The sequence below is a fragment of the Lactuca virosa genome, chromosome 6, assembly GCF_052849685.1.
Source record: "Lactuca virosa cultivar CGN04683 chromosome 6, Lactuca_virosa_CGN04683_v6, whole genome shotgun sequence".
In the NCBI taxonomy this organism is placed as follows: Eukaryota; Viridiplantae; Streptophyta; class Magnoliopsida; order Asterales; family Asteraceae; genus Lactuca; species Lactuca virosa.
This window is the reverse complement of record NC_136431.1, coordinates 5,881,907-5,905,166: the sequence shown is the minus strand read 5'-3', so window position 1 is coordinate 5,905,166 and position 23,260 is coordinate 5,881,907. Positions and strand designations below refer to the sequence as shown.

General features: G+C 40.9%; 1 protein-coding gene across 1 annotated transcript; it reads right to left on the bottom strand.

Moving 5' to 3' along the window:
• Window positions 1–217: 217 nt before the first annotated feature.
• Window positions 218–957, bottom strand: LOC145119048 (uncharacterized). The gene has a single exon (XM_079054688.1). The coding sequence runs from the start codon at window positions 711–713 to the stop codon at window positions 528–530; it is 186 nt and encodes a 61-aa protein (XP_078910814.1). The 5' UTR covers window positions 714–957; the 3' UTR covers window positions 218–527.
• Between the last annotated feature and the right edge of the window lie 22,303 nt (window positions 958–23,260).

Genomic DNA, 23,260 nt, shown 5'->3' with positions numbered 1-23,260 from the left:
CATATTTCAACAATTTGGCAAATTGCATCCTGCATCTGTAACCCTGCTTAATCATACTGGTGTAATAATTTATAGTGTGATGTAACAATGTAGACATTATGTTTTGGGGAATCCATTTCAATGTTGGAAGCAAATTGAAGCAAAAACAGTACATAATTGGAATGAATCGAGCTAAAATCCCAACTCAAATTTCATGAATCCAAGCTTGCAAATCAACTAAAATGTAAAATTAAATCATTAGAGTGGAAAACAAGAAAAATCACGTCACAATAGCTCGAGATTCTCGAATTTGCTTCAACAATTCCTCTCACTTATCATCAAAAGATACAAGATTATAGGGCAACGAAGAGCACATAATTCAAATCCCAAAACACAAATTTTAAATCGAAATTCTATATTCCCCTTTATCAAAACCCTAATTCTAATCAAATTCCATCCATTAATGGGGCTTTTCGAGAAACGACATCCAGATTGAAAGAAAACACAAGTAAATATGAATTAAAACCTGGGAGAAACTGGAAACCTAATCATCTGTCATTCCGGTCATCATCGCCTTTCCCTTTGGGTTTGCGATAATTTTCTTCATAGTGCTTGGCCATCACGAGCCCCGTCTTGTAAAGCTTGTTGACGTTCGGAACGTCATAGTTCTGAGCAACGTAGACCCCGAAAGCTGTCCCCAACATGAATGAAAAGGTGCTTTTGATTATACCCATGTCCGATTTTCGTATCAGGTATTGAAATTAGAGGGAAAAGTGGATATGGTTGGATCTATAACCCCGATCGCGTAGAGGGATAAACTGTGATTGGAGATTTAAATCGAGAATTTGAACATAATTTATTGTGAAATTGGAGGAGGGTCAATTGAATGGCTTCTTCCCCAAGGTCGCTTGCAAAGGAGGGAACATTCGCCGATTGGTTTATGGTCTACTTGGATGGGCATCGTGTTTTTCAAAGTCGTGTGAAATTGTGAATGGCAAAATCCATCCCTAAAGTTCGCTAAATATATAAATTTTAGTATATTTTTTTTTTTTTTTGATATTTTTCTTAGTATGAAATCAATAACATAGTAACAAACTTTTTTTTTTCCATTTTTATTATGGTTTATTGATATAATCGACTATGGAAACATCCTTTTTGTCACCATTTTTGTCATTGAAAGACCAAGATGTAGCCCTGATACTTGTATGAAAGACTAGTATATAACCCATGATAATTGTATAAAAGATCAGGATGCAGCCCCTAACAAATTGTATAGTGGCAAGAGTGTCAGCGGATAATACGTATGGTTATTATGTGTGTTGTATGTATGTTGAAAGGAGAGTTGGCAACTCGACGCTAGAGTCAAGAACTTTGTTTGTATCCCTTGCATATATGGTGGAATATGTGGTATATTGGAGAATTCACTTAACTTTATGCTTACAGTTGTAGATTAAATATTTTGTAGGTCGTTCGTGAGAACAGCGCGACAGAACTATACACTCGCATCAAATATATTGATTTCCGTTGTTTTGCTATTTAATTCTGTTAATCTAATGGTTTTCAAAAAAATGAATGTCAATTAATGATTTTAAGTAAAGGGTTTTGATTGATTGACTTATTTTAAATGAAAATTTCCTATTGTAATTTGGGGACATCACATTTTATGACCATTTGACTATTATGACTAGTGATGGACCAAATTGTAGGATTAGGTTTTAAAGTAATTAACGTTAATGTCTATTAACTGCATTTAATGAGCATTCAGTGCACTATATAATTTTCTTGACCTTGAGATCAGTAAAGATTAAATCTTGCATGATACGAACTAAAGGATGATAATAGGGAAAATTAGTATTATGACTATTGAGTTAATATATATAATATCATAAGGGTTAGAATCAAACCAAGAGTCTTAACCAATCTAGGAATTAGTAGATTTTATCTAATATCTATTACACTTCATAAAAATCAACAATAACTGAAAAGTTAATACAACTCTAAGCGAAAAGTACCTTCTTTATTTGTTTCTAAATACAATTTTCAGTTTTGACATGTTTAATATTGTTTCTCAGCTTAATTTAGTTAATTAAACACAATTCCTAAATTTTGGTTATTGTTTCTAGTTTAATTAATAGTTATAACTATGAACTAAATCATACATGTTCCCATTGAGTTCGACAACCCAGTCTTATCAAAAGTATATTATCATACGATTAAGTACACATTCCTAGTGGTATAATACTCCCAAATTCTAGCAAAACATTTTATAAATTTAAGACTAAATTTAACATATCATGGTGTTTAATTATAACTGAATATTATATATTTTAGTGATTATGGGTAAACATAACCCAAAAAATAGACAAAATGATAACATGTATTATTTACAAAACAAAAAATATCCAATGTTTTTGACAAGTGTAGTGACTGACATACAAAATGTTATACACTTTTCATTTTAAATTTTAACTTTTATCTCAACTTTTATAACCATTTAAGGATATATATATATATATATATATATATATATATATATATATATATATATATATATATATATATATATATATATTGTATATATTTTAAATAATACACATTATTATTTCATGTGACAAAAATATCCTTATATGTCCATTTTACATATATATATATATATATATATATATATATATATATATATATGATGGGTTTTGATACAAAATTCATGCTTATTTTCCAAAAACCAAAGATTATAAAACATAAAAAAAAAATCATTCTAACATATTAAAGATAGCTCTGATGCCACTGATGAGTTTTGATAAAAAAAATATAAGTTAGTTTTTCATAAAACCGAGCAACAGAAGTCTTAAAAATAACAATATTATTTTCGAGTTTATAACAAAACCAAACCATATTTGACCCATTTATAGAGGTTAAAATGATATTTAAAACAACTACATAGTATTTTAGAATCACAACCTTTGGAACCTTTGAACCCACTTGGTTTTGGGGTGTTAATGAAGATAGAAATATTAAAGAAGACGTTCTTCTCTACAAGTATCCACCATCAAGATTAAGATACTTTGAATACTAGTACCTTCTTATATCAAGTACTTCTTAAGCCTTTAAGTGCTTAAATCAAATAAGCACTAAATGAGAAGCACTTTAAACCACCAATGACTTGAATAATCTTCAAAAGAAAGGAAAAGAACAGTATAGAGAGAACCTACAGTTTTGGGGCATTTTCTAAGGGAAGAAGGTGGTGAATTGTAACGACCCAAAAATCCATAGTAAAACTTTCATTTTTTAATATAGTAAGAACACTTTAATAACTTTGTTCCAAACATTGAAAAGCATTTCAAATAAACAATTATCAGAGTCTAATCCCATAGATCACATTCTATGGAAATCACGGGTGTATACGCTGCGATCGTCCCGAGCTCTTTTAATTAAAAACTGGAGTACCTGAAACAAAACTGAAAACCATAAGCACAAAGCTTAGTGAGTTCCCTAAACACCACATACCACACATACCCAACCATCCATACAAGTCATACATAACCGCGAGCCATACATATCATTCATATATCATAATCAATAAAGGTGCTATATATCGCACATAGTCTTGCGATTATGCCACGAGCCACCTATGGTCTTTCTTGCCAGGCCGGGGGCCACAACCCTGGGTCTTACAGACAAGTGCCAGGAGCCACCTCCGGGTCTTCCATGCAAGCATCACAAAGACAACTAGCATACAATCTACTCTACTTACCTAATTAAGCATATAGTGTGCCGGGAGCCACCTCCTGGTCTTTCATACATAATGCCAAGGGCTAACCCCCGGGTCTTCCTACAATACATAAACCAAATGGGTTGGCATTTGTACCTTCGACCCATAAACCAGTGAGGAGACTCACCTCGAATGCAGAAGCTCACTGCACGAAATCCCTAGTTGCTGCCATGACGATTTCCCAAACTAACAATCACCAAAACAACATTCAATTAGCAATTGAATACCAAACCAAGATCCATAAAAGCCCATTAATGGCCTAATTTTCCAAATTGGGCCCAATCCCATATGAGCCTTACTCAAAAGCCCAACAATTCCTGGTCCAAAAATAATTATTCGGTGGCCCCACAGGTCCAAGCCCATTGGGCCCACTAAGGCCCAAAACCATTAGACCCACCAAGGCCCAATACAAAATCTTGGCCCAGCTAGACATACCCAAACAAGAGTCCAAGACTCTCAATTTCCTTTGACCAGAAAGCCCAACACATAAAACCCAGCCCAATTCCGAAGCCCAAACATGAAACAAACCCATAAGCCCACTGATGCGCGTACGCGGGTCGTACCCCCATAGGTACGTTCAGCGTACTCGAAGACAAAGGTCAGGGGCTCAACTTAGTACGCGGGGTGTACGTGCAGATTCTCCAAACTCAGATTTCGACTTAACCTATTAAGAACTTTGCATCTAAACTTCAGGGAACCTCCAACTAAGGCTCTTAATGCATAAAGTCGGCACCTTTATGCATTTGCATGACCCAAAGGGACCCAATAACCAATTTAATCCATTAAAACCCAAAAAGAACATGCATGGACCTCATATAAGCATCAAGCAAGCATTTTTATAAACTTACAACCTCAGATCTGCTAAGAGTGGCAACTTAAAGCTTCTGAAGTTGTAACACTCCAAACCAGGTATTACCTTAAAGCCCTTGAAGAATTTAAAAATTGCATAATAAGTCCCTTAAGTACGCTGGGCGTACTCATGGGTATGCTTGGCGTACTATGTATAATTGATCGCGGAGGGACAGCACGTACGTTGGTCGTACGTGACGGATGTCCAAACCCTAATTTCTGGACTTGAGCCCTATATAAGCATCCTTATCTCATTTGAGCCTCACCCTAATCAGCCTCCCTCACCTTCAAACGTCTCTGAAAACCCTAATACCATTTGAGAGTGTGTTTTGAGCTTAAGGAGTACATTTGTGGCCATTTTAGTGTCCATTCAAGAAGGAGAAGTTGTCAAGCAAACTTGGAGTGGCATTGGGCTTCAAGAATATGCATCTAGTTCACCTTGAGGAGCTTCTGGAGGTATAAAGCTTTGATCTTTCCATCTTATTCATTAGATCTAGTTAGGGTTTTCTAGTTTTGTCCCTTTTGTTGGTTTTGAATCTCCTTTTGTGAGTTGAGCAACTCCAGAGGCTAGAAAGTTTAGATCTGAGGTCCTTTGGTCCATTCATAGCATAAAAATGAAGTCTTGATGGGTGTTTTGACCTCATGCATGGATTAAGACCCTTGGGAAGGTCTTAATGGGTTGTTGGGAGCATATGAGACATGCAAAGGCATAAAGTTGCCAACTTTATGCCCTAGGACGTCTTAATGAACCTAGATCTGACTTTTGGACGTGAGGAAATCGAGTATTAAGCACTTAATGGAAAAAGTGCTTAATCTGTTAGTACGATGGGCGTAAATTAGTGTACGCAGCGCGTACTGCCTAAGGACTCAGTACGTTGCACGTACCAGGGTGGTACGCTAAGCGTACGCACAGCAGATGGACTTGGACTTGTTTTAGGCCTTTGAGCTTTTGGCCTCAATTAGTCATTGGGCCTAGGCACGTTTTGGGGTTAGTGGGCTAGTGTATCTGTTTTGGACCATGGATGTTATGATTGGGCCTTATTGGGCCATGAGGCCCATTAATGATTTTGGATATGGACTTTGGGCCCATTAACTAAGGAAGACCTTTTGGGCCTTTGTGAAAGGACTTGGAGTTTGGGTTTTCCAACTAGGTTATGCTTAGCTCTAACATTGAGTGATATTATTATTGTTCAGCACGGGTGTCTACAGACTGTTTAGAGAGGATCCTTTGGATTCTACAAACAGAGGTGAGTCTTCTCACCATACCAATGGGTCTAAGGCACCAAGGTCGGCCCATTTTATGATATGTGGTACATTAGTTGTAGTAGAGATATGTGGTATGATAGTTAGCCTTATACTAAGTTTTATGCTAGTGATTTTGTGATATTTGCATGAAAGACCATGGGGGAGCCCATGACACTTGGATGTAAGACCATGTGGGGGAGCCCATGGCTGTCCAGCAGGGAAATACCATGGGGGAGCCCATGGAACTTAGGTGTAAGACCATGTGGGGGAGCACATGGCTTCCTTATGCAGGGATATGTGGTAGAGATAGCTTTTATAGGTAATGTTGTATGGTAGAGATAGGTTTATGGCTAATATGATATGTTATGAGGTAGAGATAGCTTTTATACCTAATATGATATGTGTTATGTGGCTTGTGTGTGGGGTATGCTCTGGGGGACTCACTAAGCATTAGCTTACAGTTTGTGGATTTGTTTCAGGTACATCTGAGCCCAAGGGCAAGGGCAATGCATGATGGCACGACGTGCACTCTCACTCGGATATTTTATGGGACACTCTGATATTTTGAAATAAAGTTGTAATTGATATGGTTTTGAAAACAATTGTAACTGGTTTTTGTGAATGATGAACATGTATTTTTGATAATTAAAAATGAAAATTTTCTTTTGAAAATTGGGTCGTTACAAGTTGGTATCAGATCCTTGGTTTGAGGGATTTGGGCACACTCTCGGGTGTGTCAGGACTCAAACTAAGGAAATGGTAAAATTGTTTTCAAAAATAAAATAAAAGTTAAAGTTTTTAAAGAAAGGAAAAGATGAGAGTGCAACGCGCGTGATCAGCCGAGCCAAGTAAGTAGTTCCCCAATGTGTTAGCCATGTTATACTGATATTTGAGCTTGATAATCGTATGGAACTTGCTATGTGTATGCTTCTAAAATTGTATACGGTCAGGAGCTTATAGCCTTAGAATGATTGATTTGGCCTTATTTCCTATTCCTTGTCTGGTTGTGGTCTTAGGGTAGAATCTTTTATTTGGAAGTCTATATGATCCTTTTCTGTGTACAATTTGCATGCATAAAGGCAACCTGTTATGATTGGTCTGTTCGATGTAGGTAGAGCAAATATTAGGGCAGCCTGGGATTTGGGTTATGCGGTAGTTTGTGGTATATGATTTATTTTGGGACGAATTGGAGTTATCGGTAGAGCTTTGGGGAAGGTACATGTTGGTTAGGAAGGTAGTATTGGTCCCATACTACTGAAAGCATAGGACCTGTACCCAAACTAATGCTAGATCCGGCAGCTCTAAGGAGGACCGGTGTGGGAAGATCCCCTATATAGATGTCCTAATTATTATGGTTTATGACATTTCAGTTCCGCATGGTGGTGACACGATTTGGGACAGGGGTATCAGGATCGGGATAAGGGCCTGGATCCGGATCGGGCAGCGGTGTAGAGCCCGTTGATGAGAGGATGCGTAAGATCATTGCAGCCGAGGTTACGAAGGGCATCCTTGACGCGACCCCAGTGATCTTTGGGACGGTCAAGGAGGGTATGATGGAGATCATGGAGGAGAGGCTCAGGTCATTCAGGGCCGAGATTGCTGCGGGCCATATCGGGGCCCGAACTCCCTCGTTTCGGGAGTTCAAGGCGTGTGGAGCGCCAGAATTTTTCGGGGTCAGGGACCCCATTGTTAGCCGACGATGGGTGGCGGATATTGAGAACGCCCAACGCACGAGTTCTTGCCCTGAAGCAGCGAAGGTGGGTTTTGCTTCCTGTATGTTGAGAGACAGAGCCCGGGATTGGTGGGGAGAGCTGACCAGCCAGGTGGGAGCAATCGGTGTGGCTGAGATGACATGGGTCGAGTTTGTTCGACGATTCGACTTGGATTTTGTACCAGCCATTGAGGTGCAACGGCTTGTGAGGGAGTTTCATGACCTTTAGCAGACCACCGAGACCGTGGCGGAGATCACCGCCAAGTTTCGGGAACGAGCTTTGTTGATCCCGCAGTACGCTACGGATGAGGACATAAGGAGGACACGGTATCATTCCATGTTGAGGGATGATATCCGGGAGTTTGTGAGCTTCACAGGATGCAAAACCCTGAACGAGAGTGGAGAAGGCCCATGAGCGGGAGATGGAGTTAGACTTCTGCACCAAGCGGAAGCTTGAGCAGGCACAGACAACAGTGGGTCAAGCTAAAAAGCCTAATACCTCGGATTCATCTAGTAGAGGCCATCAGGGTCGGGGTCGGTGCGCCAAGTGCGGTCAGCCGCACAGTGGAGCTTGTCGGATAACAAGCTCGAGATGCTACGCATGTGGCCAGCAGGGCCACTTGAGCAGGGATTGCCCCAAGAAGGGCTTGATTTGTTTTCACTACAACCAGACCGGCCATAAGCGGGTCGACTGTCCGAGGTTGCAGGCAGGGGGAGGAGTAGTGGCGGCGCCCGCGCCCGCCACGATGAGGATTACCGATGGCCGCCCTGCTAAGGTAGATGCTCCAGCGGTGAAGAGCTGCACATTTCAGCTGACTACCGAGGAGGCTTGGGCAACTCCAAACGTCGTGGCTGGTACGTGTTTATTCTTCTCTGCTCTCTATTTATTTGTATTGCTTATATGTGTATTGTGTTTATATATAGGGACTTTTTGGTCAATGGTATGTCGTCTCATGTTTTGTTCGATTCGGGCGCTACCCGATTGTTCGTGTCTCTTGCACTTAGCAAGAAGTTTCGGGATGCGCCGGGAACTTTGGATTCCCCGCTTGAGGTAGAGATTGCTGACAACCGCACTGTGAGTGCTGCGAGGATGTATCAGGACTGTGTTCTGAATGTGTTTGGAGAGAGGTTTCGCGTTGACTTGATTCCGATACCGTTGCGGGGGCTGAAAGTGATTGTCGGGATGGATTGGTTAGGGGCCAATGGGGCCATGATCGACTGCAATCGCCAGTTAGTGAGGGTTCGAACCCCAAGTGGGGGAGAACTGGTTATACATGGTGAGAGGGCCTCACAGGGACCGACCCTCTGTTCGGCTGCTAGGGCAAGGAGATTTCTGCAGCAGGGATGTACGGGATTTCTAGCTTATTTCTCGGATACGAGGATTGAGACTACTACCGATGTGGGCAATGTGCCGGTTATACAGGAATTTTGGGATGTTTTTCCCGAAGAGTTGCCAGGAGTGCCTCCGGAGAGGCAGGTTGAGTTTAGCATTGATTTGGTGCTGGGTATCGCTCCGATAGCGAAGGTACCATACCGGGTAGCACCGCTCGAGATGCAGGAGCTATCTATGCAGCTTCAGGAGCTGCTAGACCGGGGATTTATCTGTCCGAGCAGTTCCCCGTGGGGAGCTCCGATCCTGTTCGTGAAAAAGCAGGATGGATCACACATGATATGCATTGATTATCGAGAGCTGAACAAACTAAAGGTGAAGAACCGTTATCCACTACCGAGGATCGATGATCTGTTCGATCAGCTACAGGGTAATTCTTGGTTTTCCAAGATTGATCTTCAGTCGGGATACCATCAGATGAGGATTCGGGATGAGGATATACCGAAGACAGCTTTCAGGACTCGGTATGGGCATTATGAGTTCATGGTGATGCCATTTGGGCTCACCAATGCTCCAACAACTTTCATGGATCTCATGAATAGGGTGTGTAGACCGATGCTGAATCGGTCGGTGATCGTTTTTATTGATGATATTTTGGTCTACTCTAAGACTAAGGAGTAGCACGACCATCATCTGAGGGAGGTATTAGAGACCCTGAGGGTGGAGAGGTTGTATGCGAAGTTCTCCAAGTGTGATTTTTGGCTGCGGGAGGTACAGTTTTTGGGGCACATCATCAACCAGGAGGGAATTTCGGTTGATCCAGCCAAGGTTGAGGCAGTGATGTAGTGGTAAGCACCGAGGAATGCTTCTGAGATCCGTAGCTTCTTGGGTCTAGCGGGCGATTATCGAAGATTCATCCAGGATTTCTCCAAGATTGTTGTGCCCTTGACCCACTTGACCAAGAAGAATGTGACACTTCGTTGGGGTACGGATCAGCAGTTGGCTTTTGAGAGTCTGAGACGGAGGTTATACGAGGCTCCGATTCTAGTGCTACCCGAGGGGTAAGATGACTTTGTGGTTTACTGTGACACATCGATTTCAGGGTTAGGTGCGGTACTGATGCAGAGGGGGCATGTGATAGCTTACACCTCAAGGCAGTTGAAGCCTCATAAGACGAATTACTCCACTCACAACCTGGAATTAGGGGCAGTGGTGTTTGCCCTCAAGATGTGGATGCATTACTTGTATGGAGTGAGGTGCACCATCTATACTGATCACAAGAGTTTGAAGTATTTGATGGATCATCAGAACCTCAACATGCGACAGGGGAGGTGGTTAGATGTGCTAAAGGACTATGATTGTGAGATCTTATACCATCCCGGGAAGGCCAACATCGTGGCCGATTCTTTGAGCCGCAAGTCGGCAGTTTCCCCGATTGGGAACGTTTGTTTGAGGATGACTGTGATCTCTCCATTATTGGATATAATCAAGGAGGCTCGGGTCGAGGGGGTGAAGAAGGAGAACTGGAAGATAGAGCGGATATGGGGGCAGTATCCTTTGTTTGTTAAGGATAGTCACAGTCTTTTGACATAGTGTGGTCGAGTATGGGTACCGGTGACTGGAGGAGTGAGGCAAAAGATATTGGAGGAGGCGCACAAGTCTAAGTTCTATATATATCCAGGGCTACAAAAATGTATAAAGACTTGATACTTAGTTATTGGTGGCCCTGCATGAAGCGGGAGATCGCCTGGTTTGTGGAGCGGTGCTTGACCTGCAGGAAGATCAAGGTGGAGCATCAGCAGCTTCATGGCAAGGTTCAGTCGCTACCCATTCCCATATGGAAGTGGGAAGAGATCACTATAGACGTCATTATGAAGTTACCGAGGACGGCAAGGGGTGTGGACGCCATATGGGTGATCGTAGACAGACTGACGAAGAGTGCCCACTTTATTCCTATATTTGAGAGTATACCCACCAAAAAGTTGGCGGATATTTATATGCGAGAGGTGGTGGCTAGACATGGGGTGCCAGTATCGGTAGTCTTTTACAGGGATGTTCGGTATACATCCATGTTCTGGAAGAAGTTCCACGAGGAACTGGGCACTCAGCTGCATTTTAGTATAGCGTACCACCCTCAGACAGATAGCCAGAGTGAGAGGACGATCCAGACACTGGAGGATATGATGCGAGCATGTGTGTTGGATTTTGGAGGGAGCTGGGATACATACCTTCCACTGGTAGAGTTTTCATACAATAACAGTTACCATGCCAGTATCGACCGACCTCCATTTGAGATGTTGTATGGCAGGAGATGTAGGACTCCGGTTTGCTGGGATGAGGTTGGACACCGAGTCATGGGGAACACTGAGGTGGTGCTCAAGACTACCGGACTGATTCAACAGTTGCGCGACCAGCTGCGAGTCGCGCAGAGCCGTCAGAAAAGTTATGCTGACCGACGACAATCGGATCTGGAATTTCAGGTGGGGGACTTCGTGTTACTGAAAGTGTCACCCTGGAAGTGGGTCATCAGGTTTCGGAAGAGAGGCAAGCTAGGGCTTCGATATATAGGCCCGTTCGGGATTACGGCCCGGGTGGGCAAGGTGGCATATCTCTTGGAGCTGCCAGATGAGCTTAGCCAGATTCACAACACTTTCCACGTGTCATGACTTCGGAAGTGTGTCACTGACGAGTCCGCAATCGTTTCTCTGGACGACATTCAGGTAGACGAGGGTATAAACTACATTGAGAGGCCTGTTGCGATTTTGGATAGGAAGACCAAGGGTCTACGAAACAAGGAAGTGAAGCTTGTAAAGGTGCAATGGCAGCACCGAAGGGTATCCGAATGCACATGAGAGCCGGAGGAGGAGATGCGAGAGCATTCCCCCATCTATTTGCATCTACGGACTTCGAGGACGAAGTCTAGTTCAAGTGGGGGAGAGTTGTAACACTCCAAACCAGGTATTACCTTAAAGCCCTTGAAGAATTTAAAAATTGCATAATAAGTCCCTTAAGTACGCTGGGCGTACTCATGGGTACGCTTGGCGTACTATGTATAATTGATCGCGGAGGGACAACATGTCGCACCCCCAAACCAAAACGGCAGAAACGTTCGGGGGCGGAGGACTTTAGGTAAGTATCACAACACATGCAATATAGTAATCAAAGTACAAACAACCATTGCATTAATAAGTATAAGTTTTACATAAGTGTTTAGACATTACATATTCAAACACTAAAGTAGGTACAGTAGAAGACAAGAGTCGCGGTACGGTACTAGGTAGTATTCTCAAAAGCTTCGGGAGTGTACCTGTCTACTGGATTCCTGAGAATACAAGTTATTTGGAAAGAGTAAATCAACATTTAAGCTGGTGAGTTCATAAGTATTTTAGTTCTGTTAAGTATACCCTAAGTTCTTTGAATAAGTTCACTGGTTTCTCCAGGAAATCCTATATTTCCTGAGGTGATTAACTGATAACCTCAATAGTTTCCCTCTGTAATTACTTAGTTTATACTGATTATATATAACCCAATATCGAATGGACAGTCAAATGGGTGTATCTGCCCTAAGCCCACAACCAAACAAGGAACAGGAAGTAAGGCGGAAGTCACACATTTCACTGTCAATCGGACATTACTTATGTATAACTCTGATGTAATAACTAAGGAATTATAGAATTAACCACTAAAGGTCTTTTATGTTATACTAGTTTACAAAGATTGAATGACTAAGTTTCATTTGATAAGTGGTTTACTCCCATAAACCGTTTCCTTTGTATAAGTGGTTTAATCCCATAAATCGTTTCATTTGTAAAAGTGGTTTAATCCCATTAACCGTTTCATTTGTAAAAGTGTTCTTAGTTATATATGTTCTATAGTAAAAACCTTAGTATTAATCCTGTAAAATATTGTATTATCCATAATACTGCCTTGTGGTTTTAAATGTTCAAAACCAGAAGTACAATACTTGATTTCATGATACGTAGCTTTTACTGTAAGTAAAAACTACTGATGGTATATTTGGTCGGGATGTAATTATCTTTTCTTACTGTTTTAAGAAAAGTATATTACTTTGTAATTCACTCGTTGTTTTATCCATGTGAGTTCTCTTAACCATACTAATATGACTGAAATGCCTGCTGCGACGTTCTTCAAGCGTCGGAATGAATATGATATTTGACACCCTAGGCCTGCCGGCCAAACTGTAGCGAACAGTAGAGGTGCAGGATTGTCAGTCCCATATAGATCTATACACAAATTCACGCTCTCCCTACAATAGATTCTGGCTAATAGTTCAGGACTTAAAAGGTCGTACTTAGATAAGTACACCGTGAAGGGTCTCACAAATTTATTGTTTCAACGAGATTTATGATGTATTATTATTACCCTGTGATTGCTAACTCTGGTACTTTGTATCGTACCCTTGGTTAATGCAAACCCATTATGATGTATTATTACCTCGTGTTTGCTAACTCCGGTACTCTGTATAGTACTATTGCTAATGCAAACCCGGAATGATGTATTATTACCTCGTGTTTGCTAACTCTAGTACTCTGTATAGTACCTTTGCTAATGCAAACCCGGTATGATGTATCTTTACTTCTTTAATATGTTGTTCGTATATTAAAGGTATTATACATATCTTGGTATAGTTGAATGTATTTTGGTAATTTCCTTGGAAAGTATACAGTCGTGAATCATACTTGTATATTTAGTTTTGAATCATAAATTATACCTATTATAATTTATATGTTCTATCTGATTAGCATGGTTTCTCATGGATAAACACCTTTGCTCAGCCTGATACAAAGGTGATGATACCAAAATGAGTAACCTTTTATACTTATATATGTATAATATATATATATATATATATATATATATATATATATATATATATATATATATATATATATATATATAATTAAGAAGGAAACGGCCTTCGGACAAATAATACAACCTTAATTCCACATCCAAACAAGGAAAAGGAAATAAGATAATTCATTAGTCATAAGCCCTTCAAATCTTATTTATATATTTATACATATATAAACATGATTTTGGCATTTATACTTTGAAATAGCTTATAAAACATTTTTCAAGGAATTTACGGAGTTTACATGACTTTAAAGATTTAACATGGCTTCAAGTCATTTTGAAAGTATTTGGTAATTATTAAAAGCATACGGAAACACTTTGTGTGATTATTATCACATACAGTTATTAACACAATTTATTATTGTGTTAAACTTGTATCCCCCCCCCTAAAAAGCATATAAAACCATTTAAAAAGGTATATTATAGGGGTACGAACTCACTTTGATAAGCAGTGATTCGGGCAGCGTTTCGTTTCCCGGAAAGAGTTTATTTGACGAGAAACCGGCTCAAACCGGGCAGAGTTTCGACTGGAGAGAGGATAACTTCTCGAGAATTCCGGGGCTCCGGGGCTTGCTTCGGGATTTAGACACGATATCGGGGCCTTGGGGGGTCGTGAGAAAGTTTACGGGGTGAAAATGTGAATTTGGGTGAATTTTGGGGTGAAAAATCCTTCAAATCTGAGAAGGCTCGCACCCTTTATATAGGGGTGCGAGGGTTCGGCCGAAGGAGGTTAGTCATCGGACAGCTGGCGAAGGCGAGGAGTCAGCAGCTACGTGGCAGGCATGCGAAGTGTACACGGGGCGAGGCTTCGAACGTGGAGGCTTCTGAGTGGGCCGAACTTCGGTCCAATGGGGAGGTACCACGAGAGTCCGAGGAGCATCCGACGAGTGTCCGGGGATGTCCCCTCCGAAGGTGTAGGCTTCTTACTGGACCTCGGCTGCGGTCCAATCCGAAGGTGAAATGGCGAAGCTCGGTCCTATCAGGAGGTGACACGTGGAGGCCTCGCATGCGAGGTGACGTGTCCGAAGAGTGACTCATGCGAAATTTCCCGGTTTTCAACATTTTCTTGATTTTTGTGCAAAAAACTTGCGAAAATCATAACTTTCGCATACGAGCTCCGTTTTTGACGTTCTTTATATGCACACGTAGGTAAAATCATACTCTACGACTTTCGTTTAGACTTCGTCGGCTGGTTTTGACTTTATTTTTAGTATTATTATTTTTAACAGACCGGGATAGGAAATCCGTTAAAAATTCATAACTTCTTCATCCGACGTCCGTTTTCGTCTGTCTTTTTACCGTTCTGCTACTTTTGACGAGACCTTCGATTCTCGTTTAAGTTGCGTTCGCTAAATATCGATCGATTTATATTTCGAATTTTTAGTTGTCTACTGTTAAACCGAAACTTAGAAAAATCATAACTTCCTCATACGAAGTCAGATTTTGACGTTCTTTTTATGAACGTTCTCGGTTTAACATAATCTACAACTTTCATTTAGATTGTTAAGGCTAAAAAGACTTTTATCGAAAATTCACTTTTTACACTGAACAGTGTTTTGTCGGTTTTATCGCGGATTTTTGATTGGTCATAACTTCTTCGTTATAACTCGGATTTCAGTGTTCTTTATGTTTTTGGAAACCTTGTTACAAACTCTACCACTTGGTTCATCCAAATTACGATTATTGATCAATTTATTTTTGACCAAAATTTGACTGGTGTCACACAACACGTACGCTGGGCGTACCAAAAGTACGTTGGGCGTACGTAACGGATGTCCAAACCCTAATTTCCGGAATTGAGCCCTATATAAGCATCCTTATCTCATCTGAGCCTCACCCTAATCAGCCTCCCTCACCTTCAAACGTCTCTGAAAACCCTAATACCATTTGAGAGTGTGTTTTCAGGTTAAGGAGTACGTTTGTGGCCATTTTAGTGTCCATTCAAGAAGGAGAAGTTGTCAAGCAAACTTGGAGTGGCATTGGGCTTCAAGAATCTGCATCTAGTTCACCTTGAGGAGCTTCTGGAGGTATAAAGCTTTGACCTTTCCATCTTATTCATTAGATCTAGTTAGGGTTTTCTAGTTTTGTCCCTTTTGTTGGTTTTGAATCTCCTCTTGTGAGTTGAGCAACTCCAGAGGCTAGAAAGTTTAGATCTGAGGTCCTTTGGTCCATTCATTGCATAAAAATGAAGTCTTGATGGGTGTTTTGACCTCATGCATGGATTAAGACCCTTGGGAAGGTCTTAATGGGTTGTTGGGAGCATATGAGACATGCAAAGGCATAAAGTTGCCAACTTTATGCCCTAGGACGTCTTAATGAACCTAGATCTGACTTTTGGACGTGAGGAAATCGAGTATTAAGCACTTAATGGAAAAAGTGCTTAATCTGTTAGTACGATGGGCGTAAATTAGTGTACGCAGCGCGTACACTAATTAGCAATTGAATACCAAACCAAGATCCATAAAAGCCCATTAATGGCCTAATTTTCCAAATTGGGCCCAATCCCATATGAGCCTTACCCAAAAGCCCAACAATTCCTGGTCCAAAAATAATTATTCGGTGGCCCCAAAGGTCCAAGCCCATTGGGCCCACTAAGGCCCAAAACCATTAGACCCACCAAGGCCCAATACAAAATCTTGGCCCAGCTAGACATACCCAAAGAAGAGTCCAAGACTCTCAATTTCCTTTGACCAGAAAGCCCAACACATAAAACCCAGCCCAATTCCGAAGCCCAAACATGAAACAAACCCATAAGCCCACTGATGCGCGTACGCGGGTCGTACCCCCATAGGTACGTTCAGCGTACTCGAAGACAAAGGTCAGGGGCTCAACTTAGTACGCGGGGTGTACGTGCAGATTCTCCAAACTCAGATTTCGACTTAACCTATTAAGAACTTTGCGTCTAAACTTCAGGGAACCTCCAACTAAGGCTCTTAATGCATAAAGTCGGCACCTTTATGCATTTGCATGACCCAAAGGGACCCAATAACCAATTTAATCCATTAAAACCCAAAAAGAACATGCATGGACCTCATATAAGCATCAAGCAAGCATTTTTATAAACTTACAACCTCAGATCTGCTAAGAGTGGCAACTTAGAGCTTCTAAAGTTGTAACACTCCAAACCAGGTATTACCTTAAAGCCCTTGAAGAATTTAAAAATTGCATAATAAGTCCCTTAAGTACGCTGGGCGTACTCATGGGTACGCTTGGCGTACTATGTATAATTGATCGCGGAGGGACAGCACGTACGCTGGTCGTACGTGACGGATGTCCAAACCCTAATTTCTGGACTTGAGCCCTATATAAGCATCCTTATCTCATTTGAGCCTCACCCTAATCAGCCTCCCTCACCTTCAAACGTCTCTGAAAACCCTAATACCATTTGAGAGTGTGTTTTGAGCTTAAGGAGTACATTTGTGGCCATTTTAGTGTCCATTCAAGAAGGAGAAGTTGTCAAGCAAACTTGGAGTGGCATTGGGCTTCAAGAATATGCATCTAGTTCACCTTGAGGAGCTTCTGGAGGTATAAAGCTTTGATCTTTCCATCTTATTCATTAGATCTAGTTAGGGTTTTCTAGTTTTGTCCCTTTTGTTGGTTTTGAATCTCCTCTTGTGAGTTGAGCAACTCCAGAGGCTAGAAAGTTTAGATCTGAGGTCCTTTGGTCCATTCATAGCATAAAAATGAAGTCTTGATGGGTGTTTTGACCTCATGCATGGATTAAGACCCTTGGGAAGGTCTTAATGGGTTGTTGGGAGCATATGAGACATGCAAAGGCATAAAGTTGCCAACTTTATGCCCTAGGACGTCTTAATGAACCTAGATCTGACTTTTGGACGTGAGGAAATCGAGTATTAAGCACTTAATGGAAAAAGTGCTTAATCTGTTAGTACGATGGGCGTAAATTAGTGTACGCAGCGCGTACTGCCTAAGGACTCAGTACGTTGCACGTACCAGGGTGGTACGCTAAGCGTACGCACAGCAGATGGACTTGGACTTGTTTTAGGCCTTTGAGCTTTTGGCCTCAATTAGTCATTGGGCCTAGGCACGTTTTGGGGTTAGTGGGCTAGTGTATCTGTTTTGGACCATGGATGTTATGATTGGGCCTTATTGGGCCATGAGGCCCATTAATGATTTTGGATATGGACTTTGGGCCCATTAACTAAGGAAGACCTTTTGGGCCTTTGTGAAAGGACTTGGAGTTTGGGTTTTCCAACTAGGTTGTGCTTAGCTCTAACATTGAGTGATATTATTATTGTTCAGCACGGGTGTCTACAGACTGTTTAGAGAGGATCCTTCGGATTCTACAAACAGAGGTGAGTCTTCTCACCATACCAATGGGTCTAAGGCACCAAGGTCGGCCCATTTTATGATATGTGGTACATTAGTTGTAGTAGAGATATGTGGTATGATAGTTAGCCTTATACTAAGTTTTATGCTAGTGATTTTGTGATATTTACATGAAAGACCATGGGGGGAGCCCATGGCACTTGGATGTAAGACTATGTGGGGGAGCCCATGGCTGTCCAGCAGGAAAAGACCATAGGGGGCCCATGACACTTACGTGTAAGACCATGTGGGGGAGCCCATGGCTTCCTTATGGAGGGATATGTGGTAGAGATAGCTTTTATAGGTAATGTTATATGGTAGAGATAGCTTTATGGATAATATGATATGTTATGTTGTAGAGATAGCTTTTATAGTTAATATGATATGTGTTATGTGGCTTGTGTGTGGGGTATGCTCTGGGGGACCCACTAAGCATTAGCTTACAGTTTGTAGATTTGTTTCAGGTACATCTGAGCCCAAGGGCAAGACATGATGGCGCGGCGTACACTTTCACTCGGATATTTTATGGGACACTCTGATATTTTGAATTAAAGTTGTAATTGATATGGTTTTGAAAAAAATTGTAACTGGTTTTTGTGGATGATGAACATGCATATTTGATAATTAAAAATGAAAATTTTCTTTTGAAAATTGGGTCGTTACAAAAGTGGTATCCAACTACTAGATCTCACTCATGAGGTCAAAATGGAACCAAAACCCACATAATATTAGATCTCAGCTTCTAATGAACAAGATAAGAACTTTTTACCTTCAATGAGATGAAAATGCAGCAAAGAGTCCAGATCCACAAGCCTTTTCTTGAACCACCACCTTGTACCAAGCTTCCACTTCTTGAAATGCACTAGAATCCACCAAAAATGCACTTACAAAGCTCACAGCACTCTTGGATGCAACTATAGCTCGAGATTTAGGGTTTAAGACACTGGAGGATGAAAGAGAGGCTCACACCATGGACTTAAGGAGCTTAAATAGTGAGCCACCCCTAAAAATTAGGGTTTTGGCACTCAGCTCACTACGTTGGGCGTAGTTTCTGTACGCTGGGCGTACAGCTCTAAGTCTCGTGTTTCACTTATCCAGCACTACGTTGGGCGTACCCCAGATTACGTTGGGCATACTCACGCGCATGCCACCTTGCATGCATGGGACTGCCTAGCCAATTATTTCCATTACGGACAAGAATTGCCAATAACTTCAAAATACCATAACTCCCTCATCCTAGGCCCGTTTCCAACGAACCTTATATCCACGAAAAGGTGGAGAGAAGCCTTACGCTCCTAAAAACATACCCAAGCCTTAAAAACTCCCGAACAATACCCTAAATTCCTAAAAGACCGAGATATCAAATTACGATTCTACTATTGGCTTCCGAAGACACCATCGAATACTTGGATCCGTTATACCATGTGACCCACATCTGAAATGGGCCAAATACTTCTTTTATCGATGCCCTAAACCTCGTGACAACTGATGATGTAACACCTGTTCCAGGTATCATTAAATTTATCTATATTTTTAGGGTTTTGTGCATGGACTCGGCGAGTTGGGGAGCTCCAACTCGTCGACTAGAGATCATTATGAGGACGCGAATTTTAAATCCTATTCGAGGAGTCGGAGGCCCCGACTCGACGATCAGGCGCTGTAAAGGAAAACCCTAATTTTTAGGGTTTGCACCCTCTTTAATGGACTTAATCCGCCTCTTGTGGTCTCCTTTACCACTTCATCACCCAGAGAAGAAACCCTAGCCGTTCTTTGCTGCTTCCTTGAGATTGAGAGGTTAAGAGAGAGTTTTTGGTGAACTTAGTTGAAGGCGTTTGAAGTTTGAGAAGATTGGAGCGAGAAGGAGACTGTAGATCCAACAGCTATAACGTCTGAACATCCATTTGAAGGTAACAAGTTGTTGCCTTGATATTTCTAGCATTAGATCCCCTTTTCTTGGGTTTTGGGGCCATTTGTAGTATATTGGTGAAGCCTTTTGGGGTGTGGGGTAACATCTGGAGTTGAAACTTTAGATCTGGACTCATCTAAGTCCTTAGAGTTAGAAAGTTGCTCACTTTATCCAACTTAGGCCTTTCCATGTACTAAAACCTTGTAGGGAAGCTTAGTTTTGATGTTTTAGCCTTTTGAGGCCTTGCATGCACGTAAAGTTTCCAACTTTACGTGGTGACTACACTAGGGGAGGTTTGATCAGAAGTTTGGGACCTTAGATCCCACTGGAAAGGACTGAACACAAAAGGACTGAAGGAACTCATGGAGTCCCTTAGTTGACTCGACGAGGCGAGTAGGGTTTACCCGTTTTCGAGATTCTGAATGAGTGCAGTGAAGGATTAGGGTTTTGGGACTGCATGAAATTTTAGTTTTTTGGACATTTGATGAACTCGACGAGTCACTTAGGTGACTCGGCGAGTTGACATGGGATCAAGTGGAATGGACTCGGGAGGAATTCGACGAGTTTCTAGGATGCACTCGACGAGTTGAGGTCAACATGGACTGTTGACATTGACTTTGACCATGGTTGACCAGGGTTGACTTTGAGGGTATTTATGATATTTCGGGATTGTGACAAGTTAATCACATGTTGATTATAGGCAGTTGAGTTGGAGCAGTGCATGGGATATATCTGATCTTAGCTTGTCAGTTCAGCATTCGAGAGGTGAGTCTCCTCACCATACCAATGGGTCTAAGGTACCAAGGCCGACCCATTTTGTGATATGTGGTACACTAGCTGTAGTAGAGATATGTGGTATGATAGTTAGCTTTATGCTAAGTGGTATGCTAGTGATTATATGGTACTTGCAGGGAAGACCATGGGGAGCCCATGACACTTGGGTAAGACCATGTGGGGGAGCCCATGGCTTGATAGTTAAAGACCATGGGGAGGAGCCCATGGCAATCGAACGAAAGACCATGTGGGGGAGCCCATGGCTTGTCGGTTAAAGACCATGGGGGGAGCCCATGGAACTTTGGTATAAGACCATGTGGGGGAGCCCATAACATCCTTATATGTTTGTATGCATGGCTTATGTGATATATGTAGCTTTTATAGCTAATATGATATGTGTTATGTGCAGTGTGTGTGGGGTATGCTCTGGGGAACTCACTAAGCATTAGCTTACAGTTTGTGGATTTGTTTCAGGTACATCCAAGCCTAAGGGCAAGGGCATGGTTTGATGGCGCGACGTGCACTCTATCTCAGGCGTTTTTATGGGACACTCTGATGTTGTGAAATAAAATTGTAATTGTTATGAATTTTGAAAACAATTGTATTTGGGATTTCATGGTTTGTGGAAAGTATTTTGGGTAATTAAAAATGAAAAATTTCTTTTGAAAATTTGGGTCGTTACAGATGACTGAGCCGCAGCCCTAAACAACGAAGCAAATCCGAAACCGAGTGTTACATGAATTTTGCAAGCAAAGACTAATTTATATAGTCCATTCTAAAGCAAAGCTATACCATATAATAATATAAAGTATTCACTAGGTTTTAGAAACATGGAGAGCGAAGGTGGGAGGTTGACAAGAAACCTCCCATGCTTCATAAAAACCTGGCTATGACAAAAAGAAAGAGACAAAATTTGTCTCCTAGCTTCTGTATGCATAAACACTAGTTAACTAATTTAATCATGGTTAACCAAAGTGTCCAAAATGTTGTACATGACTTATTAAATCATACCATATGATATAATAACTAGTTATACGCTCTTTAATTATTATTTTCACAAAAAATAATTATTCCCTAATCATATACAAGAATTGATTAATTATTAATAATCATCTTAATAGTAAATATTCAAAATGTGTGAAACTGATAAAGGTGTGACTCTATAGGATCACATGTTATTAGCAATATCACTCAATAATGATTCTTGAGCATATAGATCCAACAATCTCCCACTTGTACAAGCTTCATTCCAGACTGACATAGACAGTAGTTGGCGTCTAGCAACGAGATACTACCCTTAACAACATATGAAGGGTGCCATCTTATCAACAACAAATTCTAGGAGCTCTAAGCTACAATTGTTACTACAGATATGGTATCAGTTATTCCTTTGTCTTAAACATCATGTTGAACATGAGATATGGATCGTCATCAATCACATTTAGTGTTCAAATCTTACTAAGGCCTTAAATGTATAATTCCCAATGAATAAGAGGAACAAATCCCATCTTGACTACATACGCCCATCATGTACTTTGTGTCATACCCAACGATGACCCTTATGACTGCCTTTTACGAAACAACGTTAAACCATGTCAAAGCACAACAATTCCTACACTTCAAGTCCCAAATATGTATCTCAGGTATATGAATACAAAGATACTACCTTGATCAAAACATCACTCATAACTACAATCCATAAGGTGATTTTGATGTGGGTCGGGTCCAATACTTATTCTCCTAATTAAGTAACTATAAAGTTGGCAGCAACTCTTACTATTCTCATCTCCATGAGAATTAACCAATCCACTTATATTAGTCTTACCTCATAGATGCTCCCACATCTATGAACGACTATGGACATTTAGAATAACCAAATTTATTCAAGGATTAAACATGTTAATATAGAACACAATAATTATTTAATGAAAGACTATATCCAACATATCAACTCATTACAATATTTGTTGCTTGTACCGTTCCAATATCTAAATACCAAATTTCAATCAAATACATCCACTTAGGATAACAAGGTCATATAGCACCAGCATGACTCTCATGATTTAGCTAATGAAGGAACCTAGTTAAGTAGATTCTGATGGGATTTAGGTAAAACAAATAAGCTTAAAACCCTTAAGTTCACATACAACCTAAAGGATCTATGTTTTCACTATTGAACATATAACTAAGAACATCAAATAAGAAACCCTAAGAAACCTAGGTAATTTTTGAAAATCATAAATTAGGGCTTAGGATTACATACCTTAATTGTTATTGTAGTAAATAACAATGGTTCATTCTTGAAGATCTCTTGGAAGCAAGCACCACAAGTGGCGTGTCTCTAATGGAATCACACCCAAAATAGCAAGAGAATGACTTAGGAGAGAGGAGAGGGAAGGCTTGAAATTTTGGATATCTCTCTAGGGAATGGAGTGGCCAAAATTTGGAGACCTTAGGGTCCTTTATATAGTGGTATAAGGAAGCCTTGGATAA